Source organism: Lonchura striata, chromosome 5, assembly GCF_050655825.1.
Source record: "Lonchura striata isolate lonStrDom1 chromosome 5, ASM5065582v1, whole genome shotgun sequence".
NCBI lineage: Eukaryota > Metazoa > Chordata > Aves > Passeriformes > Estrildidae > Lonchura > Lonchura striata.
This window is the reverse complement of record NC_140707.1, coordinates 37,885,122-37,903,678: the sequence shown is the minus strand read 5'-3', so window position 1 is coordinate 37,903,678 and position 18,557 is coordinate 37,885,122. Positions and strand designations below refer to the sequence as shown.

The following is an 18,557-nucleotide window of genomic DNA, read 5'->3' as shown; positions in this document are numbered from 1 at the left end:
GGTTGTATTTTGACGTTTTCAAAGTGCAGAGGTTCCCAGTTATGTTTGATAGCAGCATCAGTGCAAAAAAATCTCTGGTTCTTCTGTGTAAGACTCGGCAGGCTGGCTTTGGTACAGTATTGCTGTTGTAATTTGGCGGGGTGAGATTTGGCCAATTTCAAGCATCATCTGACTTCTTTGTAAGTGAACAAATGAAGAAAATTCACTGTATTCTCTGTAGATGTGCGACTTATTGATGGGCTCCTTTTGGAGAGCAGAACAGCCACAGAACCTCAGCTTGAGTGTTAGCTCACACACATTGCCAGAAGTTGTGAGCTGTTGGAATGTTGTGAATTCTTCTAGCATCATGTCTGAGTTTGCATCAATGGCCTGTCTGATTGTATGGGTGTGTTCATAGAAATGGTGGGAAAGAAGTAAGATTAACTTTGTTTCATCAATAGGATGTAATTAGTCATAGGTGCTGTATATCTCCTTTGTATCTGTGGCTTCTTAATGCAGACTGCAGGATTTCACAAGGGTAACCAAAGATCTAAACTGATCTAAACTGGTGTCTTTAATGGATCCAATGTGTCTGTCTGGAAAGTGATTTGCAGAGGTCTCTTCAATGGATCCAATGTGACTGACTGGAAAGTGGTTTGCAGAATGTTGCGTGTATTATGATACTCTCACAGAAATGAACTGAGAGTGAGGACTTGTGTCAAGGCCTGATAATTTAAAAGTAGAGAAGTGTAGCAAGATGTTACTTTGGGGAGGTGAGGATAGTTTGTTTGGAATAAATTGACCTAGTACTTGCTCACTTGGTAGACATTCTTAAATGTTACTTCTTTTTGTTATGATCTCTCTCATTAAAACTATCATGACTTAGATGTAGGGATATGCAGTCAACTTTTCCTGTTGCTGAGTATTTGCTAAGTTATGTCTGGAGTGCTGTGTCCAGTCTTGGGCTCACCAGCACAAGGAAAGAAAGGTACAGATTTACTAGAGCAAGTCCAGCTCAGGGCTATGTAAATGATTAAGGCACCAAATATTTTTTGTATGAGGAAAAAATGCTGAGACCTGGGAGTATTCAGCATGGAGAAGAGAAGGCTCCAGGTTGTCTTAGCACTGTTACAAATACCTGCTGGGAAGGAATAAATAAGAGGGAGTAAGATTTTTCTCAGTAGTGTTCACTGACAGGTCAGGAGACTGACTCTGACTGAACCAAGAGGGTTAGATTAGATGATCTAAGAGTCCCCTTCTTAACAGTTCTTCAGTTCTGTAATTCTTTGAGTCTTCAGTTGTATCTGTGTGTTTGAGGCAGTGGGGCATTAATTTTTAAATTTTATTTAACTCTATGGAAATTCAGGAACACCTGCTCTGGGAATATGTAGTGCAGCATCATGGGCCTTGGAGACTGAGCTAAAGATCCTACTGAGTGGTTCATGATGATCATGAGAGTGATAGGTATGCTCTCCACACATCCACATGTAGCCTGTTAGATATGCCCTAGTTAGATGTGTGGGATTGGAATTCCATCTCACAAGACCTCTAGGCTGTGTATGGCCAAGGTGGGTAGCATGTTTTGCCATGGGGAAGAGTTGTTCTGTATGTTCCTGGGCACTATAAAGACCATGCATGGATTACTCAAAAAACAGTCTTGTGAGGAAGAGGTAATATGCTGGGGGAGAGATTAAGTGAAATGATGTCTTGTTACAAATATTTCACCTCGCCACTCTTTCTGTCTCCTAAAGATGTGCAAAGGTCCTATTGGTGGTTGTGCAAGCTGGGGAGACACCCCAGACCAGGATGTCCTCAATATGCTGGGCTCTGATAATCTGAGCCGTCTGAAGAGGCTGCAGGAAAGATTTGTTGTTCCTCAGAGCATCAGAGGGCCTTGTCCACCCCCTTCATTCCCAGGGTGCCAACAATTCTTCAAGGACTTCATCCTCAGTGCTGGAAGGTGAGAGGCCTGGGCTTGCTATTCCCTCTGAAATGAGTGGGCAATGGAAGCACCAGCATGTTTCTCTTGCAGCAGGGAGTTATCCAGAAAGTTTGGGACTACTACTAGACTATATGGTAATGATTTTTCTTCTATAAACCCATAATATTTTTTTGGAGCTGTCAGCATTTTCCAGTGCCAAGGCATGCAGTGCTACCTAGCAAGGACACTGGATTGGACAAATGCTTCTTGTGTGATAGTCCATGAAGCCAAGGGGTACAGGACAAAGTCAGGTTCATGGATTTGCTTAATAAGTTTTTCAACATTCACAGCATGGGGGAACTGTAATTTATATGAGATTTTAATCTTAAATTCAGTTATTTTATAGATTCCTCCTTTGGCAGATCAATTTTATTATCCTTATGCTGAGACTTGTTACATAGCATCTCTGAAAAAGTACAAAAGAAGAATGGAAATGAAGGTGGTCAGCCAGTCCTAAGTCTTCTCTCTTGCTTTCTTGTCTGTCAGTGTGTTATGTTGTATGTCTGCTGATGCTTGTTACAACTCGTGAAACAAGCTTAAAATTCTGCAGTGTATTAGTTGAGGTTTAACTGCTGTTTTCAGCCCAGTCTGACTCATCATCATCTTTTGCTGAAGTTACCAGTTCAATCAGCACCTGATGGATAGTCTGTGCCTGAAGATACTTGAACTGAATGGTCTTACTCTGGTGGAGCACGAGCATGGTGATGGGGAAGCAGATATGGAAGAACAGGTAGGCTTGCTTTGTGCAAACACATCTGCCAGAAATTTCTCTGAGCTGTTCCAGTAGTCAAACAATTACTGGTTTGATTGTGAATTGCTTTGAGCTTCCACCATGTTTTTTACAGGACAAAAGCTTATTTATTTTTATCATAACTCTGCAATTTGTTTATTTGTCTGAATTCCTTGCCACTTACTTGCATGCTTCAGGGTGCTTCATAAAACTGTCGTGAGTGTACAGTAGTTGTGAAAGCCTCCTCTTTAGGTTGTTATAACTTGTATTAGATCAATGAAATAACCACGTCCAGTTGTGGCACCCCATTGCAATAAAGTCCTTGTTACTTTTCCACATAGAAAGATTTTAGTTATATTTAATTTGTAGTCATCCCTGTTCATAGATGTACAGGTGTTTCTTCACTCAAGTCTGCATATCCGAGGTGTCACAGCTTACAGTCTATTACCAAAGTAGCAGCCAGAGGTTGATGGAGACTTGCAGAATGGTAGTGCTATAAAGGAGGCAATGTGAGATCAGCTCTGCCGCTCATTGACTCCAAAGTTCTTAACACAAAGATATGATTGAGCAGCTGCTTGTTTTAGAAAGCTCTTGAATAATTCCTTCTTGTGGAGAAGCGAAGCAATGGAGACAGAAGCAATTTAAAATACTTGATCCAATACTTATTGATAAATAAGTATTTTGGAAACTTAGCTTTATTAAAAGCAGTGATGAAACTACGTGTCCTTTTACATGAAGGGAGTGGAAGTTTAGCATAGACATTTGCTTTGCCAGTGTAGGCTAGCATTGCTTCAGCTCACTTCTCTTCATTTTAGGATGAAAAGAAGCGTTTCGCCGTGGCCCTGTTGAGTCTCCGACTCCTCGCCAAGTTCCTGGGGTTCCTTGTTTTCCTGCCCTATCGCACTGCGGAGCAGCCAACCAGAGACTTGCAAGATTCCGCGCTGGCGCTGAGAAACCAAGTAAGAAAGCCAGCACTGCCTTTTGCTGGACAGGCACTTTTTCTAGCCCAGGGGGGATTGTGGGTAGTAATGCACTGTCAAAGTGAGCCAGTGGTTTCTGGGATGATGTTGTATGGCCCTGTGTTCCTGCTGCATATTCTGGGGTTGGGAACAAAGGAAAAAACAATTTGTGTAACCTCGAAAAGAGGGAGCAATGCTAAGGTGCTCAGTCTTCTGTTATTTCTGATAATCTAGGTCTGTCATATCAAAACTTTCACCTAGCTAAGACAGCTTGTATTTATAGAGTAAAATCCAGCTACCAGGACTGGTTTTGTTAGTTTTGTACCGATCTCCCAGCAGTGTGTCACTGAATGGACGCAATAGACTTCGATTCCACTTTGTACATAATCAGGCTTTTAACCTTGCTTTTGAAAGTCCCAGTGGCACCTTTGGTTGTAGTCATAGTTTGGTTTTTACCTCTGGTCATGTGCAAAGAAGTGTTTTCATTAGCCAGATGTCACCAATACAGAAGATGAAATCCTAGAAAGAAAAGTCAAGCTATAGATAAAATTTTTTCTATAAGTAGAAAAAGATAACTTCAAGCTGCTGGTTCAACTTCTCTTGTTCTTTAAGACCCTGCCTGTACTGGATATATTAAAGCTTCTGAGACAATCTATCCGGGATCAACGTTCTATCCTCACTATTCCTTGGATTGTGGAGTACCTTTCCCTTGTGGATCATATTGCTCCTTTCCTTGATTATTACAGGAAAGTGTTTAGTCTCTTGCTGCAGGTATACAGGTAAGAGCCTGGGAAACTATATCTGTAAAGGATTTTTCAGTGAATATTAGATTTTTAAATTTTTTTTTGTTTGTTCTTTGTGGTGCAAATCATGCATGCTTTTTATCTTACATAAAGCTACAAAGAGGACACAGCCTAACCTTGGGGATTAATAATTGATTCAGATGAGTGTTTTTTATTAAGTAAACAAAATCTTTAAATCACACATGATCACTCTACACTGCAGCTGTGATTGACCTTCAAGCTGCAGCTTGAATTTTGACCTTAAATCTATAAGGTTTCCAATGCCTAAATAATTTTCTAGTTTTCTTTCCTATATACATGAGGAAAATTTGAAGCACATTCTAGAGAATTACTTGTCTAGTGTAAACTTAATACAGTATGTTATGCAGGTGCATACAAAAAAGTAGAACTTACTCTCTCTTTAGGTAGACATGTAAGGAATTTGTTCATAGTATATAGATAGTGTAATTGCTAAGTGAATGGTTTGGGAATGTTTTCCTTAATGAAAATTGAGCTGCTGAAAACTGACACTCTCTCTTGCTGCTTCTCCTGCATGGCAGGTTAATGGTCCTTTCTGAAGACAAGGAGATGAGTTTCCTGAACAAGCTGCTGATCCTTGCAGTTCTGGGTTGGCTTTTTCAGGTAGAGTCTCCTCTGTGCATGTAACTCTTCTCTGAACAAAAAGCGGAGCACAGAACTCAGTACAAAATAGTATTGAAATGAATTAAAACAATTCAATACAGTAGTTTTTTGTTTTATCATGGGTTTTTTACACTGGTGTGGGGTTTAAAGAATAATTGTATTTTAGTGGAGAATTATTTTCCTGTAGTGGAATTGTGTGAAGCAACAATTTTTTTTTCCAATAGGAATTGTAATTGCATCTGAAACACATTCTATATTTACTAATCTGCAACCTTGCAAGAAAATTGTCTGCTGATTCCTGTTAGAGTTGGAAGCTGTTGTCACAAAGATGGTGTGCTAGCTGTCAGCCTTGAATTACTGAGGAATTTATTAGATAGAGGGATGGTGTATGATGAACACTTAAAATTCTTTTGTGCCTCCAGTTGGAAGCAAGGTAATTACTTAGCAGGAACCTGTTGGAAATGTGGAAGATGCTGTATGGGGAGGGTAAGGAAGGTGGCTTTTGTTACTGTGGTCAAAATAAGTCTTTAATTTTATGGAAAGTTCTCCTCAGGACAAGACGATCCTTAGTGCTAGGGGTTATCTTTTGTAGGTGGCAGGGTGGTGGGATTTTGCTGTCCTGTTATCAGAAATGGTGGAAGTTACAGACTGCATTTTGGGTTGCAGCTGCTGGGTTTTCCGTTTCAGGTTCCATCAGTCCCTGAAGAGTTGTTTTTTACTGCTGACGACAGGCAGGAGAGATCTGTGAGGGATACTGTGACATCTGCTCAGGCTTTGGTGAGTTAGTGCACACCATATCTTCTGAATCAGTGAAGGAAGGTGGGCCAACCTCAGGAGCTGTAAGATTTTATCAGGAACTTGGCTTCAGGGCAGCTGCATTTTTGAGCATATGGAGGGCAATGGATGCAATGCCCAGTTTGTCCAAGTACCTCAATTGCATCTGTGCTATGGGTTGTGAATTCTGTGTTACAGCTCTGGGTGTTCTGTCAGGCAGGAGCCATCTCACCTGCTGCAATAATTTGCAGAACAGGTGCCAAGTTATGCTGGAGGATCAGATGCTGTTTTCCTGCAAGGTGAGCTGATAGAACTGTAGCTCTTCCCAGAAATAAGCAAAAGTAATGGTGAACAGAAATAGAAAGATGGGACTGTAAGAGCAAGGTTGCTGTTTGTGTGATCACCTATTTTCCAGTGTCATGATAAAGGGTGACTGAACTGAAAATTGTATGAGCAAGCAGGAAAGGAGGTGAGGGTATGGCATGTGTGATGTTCCAGATAATTCCTAGACATGCAAGGGGATATATAGTATTCCATGGAAAAGTGGTATGGATGCTAAGATACATTTCCTTGGTGGATGGGATCTGAAATTCCTGTTCCTCCTGTGGCCAGGCTGTGCTATGTTAATACTGAGGTGACATTTCTCCCTAGTGTGGTGTTCCAGTGAGTCTGGATGAAGGCACTTGTGGAGGTCTAATGCATAGCAGATGTGCCTCATTTATTTCCTCCATGGAAAGGTTTCTCCCTTATGAGTAGAAGTTGTGGCAACATTCTCAGTTCCCTTCTTTAATGCAGCTTTCAGCTGGGCTTTGTTAGTGATCAGGGGCAAAGGCTGAGCTACGCTAATAAAATGAAGAGCAGCTCATCCTGCCTTACAGGGACTGAACACTTGGGCTGCAAAGTTCATAATTTTGCTGTGTATTTGGACTCCAGTTATTGTTGTCTTGGAAACGTAGCTCTGAAACCTGACTGTGACTGCATGTATGGGATTTCTGACTTGAAGACTGTTTATTTAGTGCTATATTCTTTCAGCATTTCCTTCATTTTCTCACCAGGACTTTGTACCTTTGGTGGATCAGCAGTTACTTTATACCTGCTGTCCCTATCTTGGTGAGTATTTTACTTATTTTTGCTATATACATAAAATATATTAGTATGTATTTACTTTTATTTAGTCAGTTGTTTATATTTGTTGTTTTGTACTGTGAGTTCTTGGATCACCTTTCTTACTCTTCTTCACAACTTAAGGTCTCAGTTAACTGTGTATGCAAGAGCCTTGATAAGAAGCTGTATTGCAGAAGCTCCTGCAGCTGTGGATAGTATCTGGTGAAGCTGGGGGAGGGAGGCTACTTAGTCAGGATAGTTGATCCACAGAGCTTGAATCCAGAGGGACAGGGGAAGCCACCCCTCACAAGCTGTAAGGAAGCATTATAACAGCACAACTTTTCTATCCTAGGTATAGGAAGAGATGTTTGTGCTGCAAGAAATGTCTTTATCCTTGAGCATATTTCTGCTGCCAGGCAGAGGGGAAGAATCCTTTTGTGCCCTATGTTTTGTCAGGTTGTTGTTTGAGATAGCTTTTTCATGGGATCTGTCTACCAATGGTAAAATTCCTCTCTGTAGACAATAGAGTTCCACATGGGGAGATGGTGCTCTTCTTCCTGAGATTTAGTAGGAAAACTATGTTAAGCCTGCATCACAAAAGCTTCTAGGGATGAATAGATTGTCCAGCTTTTCCTCCAGGATTTGCTCCCATCTCTTGGAATTTTGTGTAACTGTTTGCCTTGTTGTCCTTGTAGACTTTATGGTTCTTGCTTGCCATGCTATAAAGGAATGCACAAAAATAACTGCTCCCTCATCCTTCTGAACAAGTCCCATCTGCTGGGGGACTTTTCAAAAGCTTACTCTCCAGAGCATTGCTGTGCCCTGCCAGTTATATGTGTGGGATGCCCCTTCTGCTTCACTGAAGCTTCTGCTTTTCTAGATGCTGAAAGAATCTGCTCTGGGAACAGGAGTGGAAAAGTCAAAGTCTCTTTCTTGAGTTTTGATATTAGTTTTCCTTCTTGCTTATGAGGTTGATGATTGCTTTTGCATGTTTTCCTGTACAGGTGAACTGCGTAAACTACTTGCCTCTTTTGTGGCTGGTAGTGGAGGAAAGAATGGTGGTTTTATGAGGAAAATCACTCCCACAGCTGCAGAGTCCTTAGCACCCAAGGCTTCTGTCACGCAGCGGAAACTGCAGGTGAGGAAATTAGGGAGGCACAAGGGGGAAAGGGGCAGGAGAAATTTGCCTGTGTGAGTGCAGGGTTATACAGTGGTCTGTTAATGCCAGGGAAAGAATAGACTTAGACAGCAGGGGAACATTGTGTTTAACAGTCAGGTATCTTTACTCCCTGTTTTTCTGTTACAGTCTGTGGCTGGGATATGGTGTGGGTGCTGAAATCCAGATAACCTCAGTAAACATTCTTGTAGTTGGAACAACTACTATTATTTATCTGTTTTCCTCTTCTTTAACATAAAATGTTGGTATGTTTCTCATACTTTGTTTTGGCTAGATTGTAGCCATGCTTTCCACTGAAAGAAAGACATGCATAGGAGCCTGTCTACAGAATTACCAGCCTGTAATTAAGAGGGCTTGTTCTTCCCAAAACAAACCCTGTGTGGTGACTCACTACTAGTAGACACTGTCAGAACTTTCCCATTCCCCTTTACTGGTATTTTGTAGCTTCAGAAACCCTGATAATGAGCTTTGAGTTAAGTGGGTAGAAGGGAATAGGCAGTAAAACTGGGATGGTGAATGCTACAGTAGCAGAAAGTTCTAGTGGAGACAAATTGTCTTTTAGTAGATCTCCAGATGGTAGTTTTGTCCATTCCTCTGTTGGTGAGAGAAGGATCTGGTGGAGTGCTCTAATCAATTGTAGTGCTTTCTCTTGAACAGGTAGATTTGGAGCAGGCCTTCTTCCACAACCAGCCTCCTTCCCTACGGAGAACAGTGGAATTTGTGGCAGAGAGGGTGGGATCCAACTGTGTGAAGCACATCAAGTAAGTGCTGATCACCTGTTCTGTGACTTAAGAAGTAACTTTATAATTAGACAAAGAGTTGATCCTTTAAACTTGTGTGTATTGGGGAAAGAAGCTTCCCTGGGGGTGTGCTGTGTAGCAGAACACCAAGGCTGTGTAAGACTGAGCAGCAACATCTGCCATTGTAGAGGGTAATTTGTGAAGGAATGTAGAGAGGAGTGGGATACATCTATGGGACACTTAGTATGTGAATGCCGTGCAGCATTGAGGCTTTATAGCCTGTTCAGAACATTCTTGCTAATGATAGGAAAGTCTCATATCAGAAATGACCACTGGAGGTCATTTCTGCTCAAAGCAGGCCCAGCTTTCAAGTTAGATTTGGTTTATTGGCACCTTTTCTATTTGGAAAGTTTCCATCTCTTAAGGATGAGGATTCAGGATCTTTCTACCATGTTCCAGTGCTTAATTTTCCCAGGCTTTGTGAAAAATGTTTCCTTATATCCTGTCAGAGTATCTATCCATTGTTCCAACTTGTGAATATTCCTATCAATCGTTAGCAGTGCTCTTCCTGGAAGTCTTGTTCTGTCTTCTCTGTAAATTTTCTTCTCCCTTCAGCTTGTTTCCAGGCTAGGTGAAACTGGCTCCCTCTTGTAGGTGTGTGCTCCAGCTTCCCAGTACTTTAATAATTTTTTTCTTTTCTCCTGCAGTTACTCAAATTGTCAATGGCTTTCTTGTCCTGAGATCCCAAAGCTGGACACACTACTCCAGATGCAGGCTCACAGTGATGAGGGAAGCAGTAACTTCCCTTGACTTGCTGGCTGCATTATTGCTATTGTCAGCCCAGTATAAGGTTGGCTTTCTTTGGACACTCCTAACTCCCTTACCTTGTTCTGGGAACCCCAGGTCCTTTCTGCAGAGCTGTTCTGTAGCCAGTAGATCCCAGCCTGTACAGGTGCTCAGTCAGCCCATTTCTCCCTCTTTTCACAGCCCTCCTGTGTGGCAGCCCTGCCTTCCAGCTCATGAGCTTGCTCAGTTTGCACTGTTCTGTTGTCCAGCTGAAGCCATTAAATGTTATCAGCCCTAAGGAATGGTGGTTGTCGTGGGCTGTTGCTGACATCTTTGAACTTCTGAGCACTATCAGTTGAGCATCCAAGGGTATTGCTGCCAGAAAGGAGACCAAATAAGTTTTTAGTAAAACCTAAAGGCTTTTGACTCTTGAGTCTTAGTACTGTTTGGTATCTTCATTGCTGTTGTTTTCCATACATACAGAACAAGGAGATGATACAGTACTAAATGCAGCATGATTGATTTGGTTTTAGCAGAGTGACTTATTGCATTTGAGATGGGTATCCCCCTAAACTGGGGAGAAGAGCTGGGTACACTTAGTGTGCACTGTTTCTTGTATTGATTTTAATCTGCCTGATTGTTCCTTGTTTTGTTGCAGGGCAACACTGGTAGCAGAGCTAGTTCAAAGGGCTGAAGCCATGTTGCAAGATAAAGTGAAGGAGGAGGATGTTAATCATGACAAACTGCTTGAAGAGGTTTGCAGTCATCTGTATGAGGAAGGGGCCCAGGCACTCATCAAAGGCAGAGAGTAAGGAGGAAAAGTTATTTAAACATGTGCCTTCCTATCTCTTCTTACTGCAGAATCTATAAGCCTAATTTAGCTTGGCCTGTTATGCTCAGGTTCTGGTAATTATAAATCATGCCCTCTACTCTTCTTATGGTGTCTGCCTGCTGTGCTCCAGCCAGTTAATACTGTATTTGTAGGAAGGAATAAAGGTGCTATGTGTGCCTCTGCTCCAAACAGACATCCACTGCAGCTATTGTATTTCCCCTCTTTGGAAAATTGATATTGCAGTTTAGTTGCTTGTAATTACCCTTTCCTTGTCTTGTTCTTTTAGTCTGATTTATTATGTTGCTAAATAATGAGCCTCTGAGTGTTGTCCAAGAACCTAAACTAATGCTATGGCACACTTTCTTCCTTTTCTTGTAGATTTTGCAAAAAAAAAGGTCCTGAGGCAGTAAGGGTGTTGTTGCCAGAAGAGACATCTGCAGCAGTATGTATTTTCCCTAAAACTTATTAAAAGCCTTGACATTAAGTCTGGATCATTACCGTTTTTCCATTGCTGCTTTACATATCCTTTAATAGTCCTCCCAATGAGGGCATCAATAGATTTTCTTTACCTGAGCTAAGAGATAGCTAAGAAGAGTCACTTCTACTGGGCTGCCTTGCATACTCTGGGCAAAGTGGTACTCCAGCTCATAGCTGACTAATGAGGCTAGAATGTTATAGAAATTGCATTTATCTTGCAACGATAATGCATTTTTTTTAGCATCAACTTCCACAAGAGTTGAGGTTTTTGCAAAATCAAGATGGGACCATTGTATTGCTCAAACCAGCTGTTTCCATAGAGGTGGTGGTGTTCAGTTTAATTTTTGCATGCCAAAATTAAACTTTTTCCTCTAGACTTCCTCCTGAATTTTCACTGACTGCAGTGCTGTGGCTGATAGTAAATCTCGTATCATTTGTTATTCTCCCTGTAAAGGTTTTAAGTAGTGCAGAAAACATTGCGGTGGAACTGGCTACTGAGAGAGCCTGTGGCTGGCTCTCTGCCAACATTGCAGGTGAGTCTTTTTACCTTGAACTGGAGCTTCTAACCTGTGTACTGTACTCTTTTTCTGAAATCAAGAGACAGACAGTGTAACAAAGTTCTTGGTCCTGCTAATTTTTCTTTTAGTGGAAAGTATGCAGTTGCTCTGTTCCTCCTTTTTTAGGAAGAATAGAAGTTATTTCTAGCTCTAAGAACCTTCTTTGGGGATCTTTTGGTCTTGGCCCATGGTAGTGATTTTTAGTTATGGAGTCTTGTAGGATGGTGACAGTAAATGCTGTGGAAATGCTTCTGAAGATGTCATCTAGGCTGAAGTTGTCTTAGCACGTCCAGTGTATACAGACAAGTGCTCTCTCAAGCCACCTTATGGATCACATGTACATAGTGCTTCTGAAATCTCCTCTAAAACAGTCCCTTCTTGGACTGGATGTGTTTTCTGTAGGCTGAAGGCAATGTAATTCTTTTATTCTGTAATACTGCACTGGCAACTCTTCAGAGTCTCTGAAAACCCATTTTTTCAAGAGGTTGTGCCAAAAGCCTGGGGAGGAATGCTCAAGTACTATTTACAGCCACAGGAGTTAAGTGTTTTGGATGCTGATCAAAATGTATTTTCGTAGAAGACATATGGTTTTTATGGGCATAGTGGTTGAACTGGTATGATCACACTGAATCAGCTTTCTACTTTGGCATTACCTTCTGGCTTAGCTACTGTGTTTGTTAAACCCATGGAAATATTTTTATGGGAAGTGAGATGAATTGCCAGTGCTATCTGGCAGTGATGGGTGGCTGCCTTCTACAACCTGTGGGTTAGCACACCCTCTCCACATTTGCCTCTGCACGTTGAGTATGGTGGGAGGTCAGAGAGAAGGGGTTGAAAATGTAAACTGTCTTTTTTCCTTATTCACTTGTGGCCTTTGGAATAAGAGGCTAAGAGTGTTTGTAAATGATTCTCTGCTTCAGTGGAGATAAAAACTGAAGCAGACAGAATTTGTTCTCTGTTCTCTATAGCACTCATCAAAAGGGAGGTGAAGGCAACCTTCAACAGAATGCTGAAAGTCCCAGGATTTCCCTTGCCAGTTGAGGATGCTCTTGAGTTGAGAAGGGACTGTCCTCCAGGCTGTCAGCACTGTGCTCCATTTCCCTCCCAGATCATCAATGAGATTAAGGTACAGGGTATTCACTTCCTGGCTTGCCTTTCTTTTCCATGTTGGTGTTTTTGTGGTTTGTTTGTTTGTTTGGGGTTTTTTTTAAGAAAATGTTCCGGGTATGAGGAGGTGGCTGTGGGGAGTGCTTAGGAAACATGATGGAAAGTTCTCAGGACCCCTGCTTGCTGTGTCTAGATCAGAGTTCCTTGTTAGGAGTGCTATCTCAAATACAGGAATTCTGGTAGCATGGCAGTGTGGCCTTTGTGATACAAGCGGGATGGAAGCCACAGTGTGGACACCATAGTATTGTGTGCAATTTTTCAGTCATTTAACCTATCTACCCCATAAGGAAAAGAATTCTGAACACCTCACCTTTTACTGTTATATATTCTGCCTGTGTTTTTTGCAGCAGCTTGTCTGTCATTGCTTTCCCAGCAGCTGTGTGAAAATGAGTTCAGATGCTTTAATGATTTCTTGCTTGTGCTAAAATAAAAAAAGGAGGGTAAGTTGTATGAGGAAACCTCTGAGTTGGCACTGGAGCTTCCCTGACAATATAAGACGGCTCTGGATTTCTGCAGCACTTCTACCCAGTACTACTTGCTGTGCTGTTGATTTTTTCTAGAGCTTTCAGTGCTAGTACTTTTAAGAAATAGGAATTTGTTGCTGTCATTGAATTTTACTTCATAACATTAGTGAGAACTACGCTAGAAAATGAGATCTTGGTAAGGTTGCAAAAAATCAGCTTTAATCTGTCTCATGAAATGTATGTATATTAACTTAGGTTCTGGTTTTAATGAGCACCCAAGAACTATATATGAACTGCTCTGTCACAGGTCCAAGGATCTGTTTGTGGAAGAGCAGGATACTAATGTTTGTGTTTCTGTTGTCTTTCTCATCAAGGATGTGCTCTGTGTTGCTGTGGGCCCACGGGAGGAGGGTGAAATGGTTGACTGCGTGTGGCTGGAGTGCTTGCTGGGAAGGTTGAGTCAGACACTTCGATGCAGAAAGGTAAAATATGTAAAAAAGCAACAAAAATGCCCTTTGAATCACTTTGGGCTGTATTGATACCTGTAAACTTTTTAATTTCCCTTGCTTCACAGTTGATTTCAGTTGGGGGGGTTTTATTTGAGCTCAAATGTGGCAATGTTGCACTGCATTTTTTTATACTGTGTAGATCTGCTTGTTACATCAGTTTGCCTTTGTGAATCCCCTTTTCATATATGACCTTTTTCTCTTTCAGCCTTTAGTGGTCTCCTCATTACAGCTCTGTGCTTCTTGCTGTAAATTGCCTGCTCTTCTCAGATATTTTTTTATTCCTTGGGAATCCCTGTTTTGTCCAGTCTGCTGTATGGAGAAAAATTATAACTTTTTTTGTGTTTCCCAGTTCATATGTCCCACATCAGAACAGCAGCTGGCCAAGTGCACAGTTGAGTTGGCGTCTTTGCTGGGTGAGTATGATAAGCTATTTAAGACTTAAATCTGTTATTACAGTTCTCCTAGATCCTTGGAGATGTAAGTGTTTAAAGCTCATGGATATTTAATTCTCTTTGGTGTCACTAAGTCTGCAGATTTTTTTCTGCCAATTTGGGTGGTCGCTCTTATTCCCTCTTACGTTTTGCAAAACAGAATTGTACAGTGACTAACCAGCCTTCTGATCTGTTTCACATCTGTTGTTTTTTATTTATTGACACTTTCAGTTAAATATAGGATATGATTTCCAATATTTCTGCCTCAGAAAAATTGTGATTGAGCTTGGGCTTTTTTCCCTAAAAGTAAGGGCCTTTTGCATTAAATTGTTTTATGGTTTTTTAAGGGAAAAAATGGAAGTAACTTGTTTTCTGTGTATTACGACTCCTGTGAACATTTTCAATCTGTTTTTTCTCTTGCTCTGATGTATAAATACAGTTTTTCTCTGAGCAGGAGCTTGTGATCTCAATGCAGGTGTGTTCTTCATGGGCAGCCTTCTAATTTTGTGGGTTTAGAACCAACTTTAAGAGTTTTATACATAATTTTTCTTTACAAATTTCCATAATTTGTCTAAACTAGGGACAACTGTTCAGTCTGTCTATAGACTTAAATGTTTAACTGCTACTCTTCTCTCCTTTGCAGTAACACCTAGGTTCTCTTTGACTAAATATTAGGCTGACTTTCAAGACTTGGGACTATATTCCAACCAATTGGTGTTCTTTGAGGAGAAGTCTTTTCCTATGTCATACTGTCTGTATAGTTTCAAGCTCATAAATTTGCATATTTCCAAACTCCAGTCCTCTTAGGTTCACTGGTTGTAGTCCCTAAGTGTGCTGCTGAACCAAGATGATGGCTATAAAAGGAAATAATGCAGCTATAGGAGTTAATTTTTCATCATTCTCTTAGTTTCAGATCGTGTTCCTCTGAGTCTTGGGATCAAATCCCCAGAGAAGAGCTCTGAGAGGCTGCATGGAAAGAACAATCCTACCTGTGGCCTCCTAAAGCTGCTGTTCTCCATCTGGAAGGAGGACTTTGGGACATCTGTGCCTGTGCAGCTGATATTCAGCAAGAAGAACGTGGGTTATCTCGCCGAAGCTGAGCAGCGAGAGGTAAAGCTCATTGTGACTGTGGGGCAGGCTGGCACTCGTGTAGGGATTCTGCCAGCCCGCAGTGCTCACTGGCGGCTCGTGTGACTCAGGCCAGTGGAGTTTGGCCACTGCTGGCTGGCCTTGTTTCTGCAGGGCAGTGAAAGAGAGGGGTGTGTACAGATGCCTGAGGGGCTCTTGGGAAGGCACAGGTTTGGTTAGGAGCCAGTGCAAAATGGCCCATTTGGCCTGGGATATTGCAAGGACTGTGACTGTCATCAGTTGCATTCTTCTGTCTTTTATCAGCTTGCATTTCTGCATGCATGTTGGTGTTACAAGCACCCCAACAAAAGCTGAAAATCACCCTATTTAATTGCAGGCTAAACCCAGCTTATTTCAGAAATCAAAGAAATAATTTTTCATGCTGTTTTTGATCAGGCAGGAATTAAATTCTTTCTGTGTTTATAAACTGAGAATTCGTGGCAGATGATAATCAGTGTATGAACTAAAGGAATTGTGTTCACTCATTTTGGATGTTGCTCTTGCCGTCATTATCACATGCAGATAATAATGTGCTTGCTCCTTTTTTTTCCATGTTCTGATCCAAAAAAAGAAGTATGAATTATATGTGGATAAAGAAACAAGCACACAATCCACTTCTTTTTGAGTTGTCGATATTTTCTTCTCTTGTGCAGTGGGATTTGTTCCTTTTCTTGCTTCATGGTCTTATAGAACATGAACTAATGAAAACTAGTGAAATCCAGAGTTGCCTGCATATCCTTGAAGAGCTCCCTTGGCCCTCAGTAAGTAATAAGATATGCATGAACAGTAAGTGAAATAAAAAATCAGGCTATATAAACAGAAAATCCTTGTGTTTCTGTTTAATATAAGTAAGGCCCATAATCTTCTCGTTTGTTGTTCCTGCTTAATGCAAAGGAAGGACTGGTTTCCAGCAAGCTTGTTTCTTTTGCTAGTGTTTGGCTGAAAGCTGTACTTGTGTGAATCCAACAACATTGTCCATGCAGTGGAAACTTTTCCAACAAAATTGTAAACCAGTTTGGAGACCAGCTGGCTCAGTTACCAGTTCTCAGTTCTAGCCTGAGTGTGCTTGCTGCCTTCCAGCTGAGAATGATGTGTTGGGAAGTGTCTTAACTGACCGTCTTCCACTTATATCCCTGTGCCTCCTACCACCAGAGTGTGAGAGCATTTGGAATGTTCCAGAGGAGCCTCACTATTCTGGCCACATTCAAAATGTAGGAATCCACCCAAATGCCTTGCTAAAATGGACAGTATTCCAAGGCTGGTGAGCACTTCCATGTTGGAGCTGTTTTAACCATTTAAATTGTGGCAGCATGTCTGCAGGCATTCATCATTGCAGTCAATTACGTAGTTCCTGTAGGTTTTTGCACTGGAAAGCCATTAGTATGTTTAGCCTTGTAAAGTTCTTTATGGAAAAATTAAGACAGCCTCTTTTGTTTCCATTACTAAGGGTTCTCTGGTTTGTGTCTGTTTGTTGCAGGGTTTTGTAAAAGACCTGAAAAGGCTGTCCCATGTATTTGTATCAGAACATCAGACAGAGGAGCCCAGGACTAACCCTTGTGAGCTGACCAGACAATCTCTAGCTACTGTGAGCACACAGAGTTAGCAGAGGCAGACTCTGTGGGAAAAAATTACTAATGAAGATGCAAATGGAATTTTCAGTGTTTCTGAAAGGATTGGGAGCTCTTTGCTGGGAATATACTGATGCTAAGAGGTCACTTTGTGCAAAACCTGCACTGGGCTTTCTGTCATGGATATTTTGCCGTGGTGACTCTGCTGAAGGGTTTACATCAGCAAATGAATTTCCAAGTCAAAAGTCTTTTAAGCACCTTGATTGTATCTCAGAGCAGCTGTTCTTTGGACTCAGAGACACATTTTGCATTTGTGCAGCAACAAGCTGTGACCAAACCCAGGAATCAACTCAAGTTACTTTGTGATCAGAGAGATGGTTTTTTGGTGGCTATCTCTTAACTCAATGTGTCTTCTCATGTTGTCTTTTAACAAAGCCTCTACAGTCAGGGGAAGGAAGAGGTGAACCTATATGACACAGAGATGTGCCTATATTTATTTTTCATTGTAAGCTCAGTGTTGAAAGTTTGATTTTAATTTTTTAAGACTGATTTTAAAAGCTAAACCATATTAAATAAATCCACTAGACCATTGATGGCATTATTCCTAAAGGATGTGTTTAAGGATTCCTTAAGTGTTTTTCCATCTCTTGTTGGAAACAGAACTTGCAGTTCCCAGGGTTTTTAAAAGAAATAAGGAATAAAATATGTGTTTATATTTTTTACTGAAGACAGTATTTTTAAGACACTTTTATAGTTGTGAACATAAATGGCATCTGGCTGCTAGTCACTGTTTTTTTTATCATTTTTCTTGCCTTGAGTTTGGGTTTTGTCAGTCAGGAAGTGCTGCAGCAAGAGAATTACAGCCTGGAAGAGCAGAAAAAGTAGTAAAGAATCACTGTGATGTTCCCCAGAGAGTGGGTTTTGAAAGAGGCCCGTTTCTTGGAGGACAGTGGGCATTTTCTGCCCTTACAGACAGATTGTCACCAAGAATGTGAACTCCTGTTCACTCCCTCCTCCCCAAGTATTTGCTTCAACTGATGTTTGGGACAGAGACTGCTGGTAAGTAGCAGAATATCTTCAGGTGCTCATCAGCTGTCTTATGGGATTCCCTGCCCCAAAGCAGTGAGGACATTATTTCCTTTTGTCCAGGAGTGTCCTATTAGTGTAGCTTTTTCCAGAAAGCAAGTTCTGTTTCCTAAGCACTATATTGAAAGATTTGGTAGGTTCCACCTACATTCTTCTTTGTAGGGGCTTTCTGATATGAATGAAAGAGTCCCCAAAAGTAGGCATGCTACAATACAAATGGAACAATTCAATACAAATTGAAGAGCAAGTACACCATATCATGCCATACCTGCTCGCCGAGGCTGAGTATTACATGATGTTTTGCTGCAGATCTTATTTGAAATTGTTGTCATAATAAACATTATTAAATGTGCTGTCTTGTGTTCAAGCTGTCGGAATAGAACCTCTTGGTATTAGGCTGAAGAACCAAATGGGTACAAAGCATGAGGCAGAGAAAGCACAGACCTCCTAACTGGCCTGTTGAGCTTCTGCTGAAATAGAAATCTACTTTGTTATGTAAAGGAGGACAGGGTGGTGGAAGGGGAAGAAGCTAGAATCCATAAGAGTTAAAAAAAAGGGGCTCCTGGTTCTGGCATGGATTTTATTTAGGTAGCATGGAACTGTTAGCACAGATATCATGGCCACAGCCATTGTTGTGAATTCTGTAACTGGAATTATCCTTCTCTAGTACACATTTGGAAGTTT

At 41.2% G+C, this 18,557-nt stretch overlaps 1 protein-coding gene across 1 annotated transcript in view; it reads left to right on the top strand.

Annotated features, from left to right (window-relative positions):
- CDAN1 (codanin 1) overlaps window positions 1–18,226 on the top strand; it is a 31,235-nt gene extending 13,009 nt beyond the window's left edge. The window contains exons 11-28 of the mRNA XM_021533520.3: window positions 1,731–1,939; window positions 2,576–2,690; window positions 3,506–3,649; window positions 4,262–4,428; window positions 4,992–5,073; window positions 5,761–5,850; window positions 6,903–6,957; window positions 7,956–8,089; window positions 8,786–8,889; window positions 10,313–10,462; window positions 10,865–10,928; window positions 11,418–11,496; window positions 12,489–12,646; window positions 13,526–13,633; window positions 14,010–14,073; window positions 14,999–15,201; window positions 15,873–15,980; window positions 16,697–18,226. Of these exons, the coding sequence (XP_021389195.3) occupies window positions 1,731–1,939; window positions 2,576–2,690; window positions 3,506–3,649; window positions 4,262–4,428; window positions 4,992–5,073; window positions 5,761–5,850; window positions 6,903–6,957; window positions 7,956–8,089; window positions 8,786–8,889; window positions 10,313–10,462; window positions 10,865–10,928; window positions 11,418–11,496; window positions 12,489–12,646; window positions 13,526–13,633; window positions 14,010–14,073; window positions 14,999–15,201; window positions 15,873–15,980; window positions 16,697–16,822 (2,160 nt within the window). The 3' untranslated portion in view covers window positions 16,823–18,226. The remainder of the gene's footprint in view (window positions 1–1,730; window positions 1,940–2,575; window positions 2,691–3,505; window positions 3,650–4,261; window positions 4,429–4,991; window positions 5,074–5,760; window positions 5,851–6,902; window positions 6,958–7,955; window positions 8,090–8,785; window positions 8,890–10,312; window positions 10,463–10,864; window positions 10,929–11,417; window positions 11,497–12,488; window positions 12,647–13,525; window positions 13,634–14,009; window positions 14,074–14,998; window positions 15,202–15,872; window positions 15,981–16,696) is intronic.
- The last annotated feature ends 331 nt before the right edge of the window (window positions 18,227–18,557 follow it).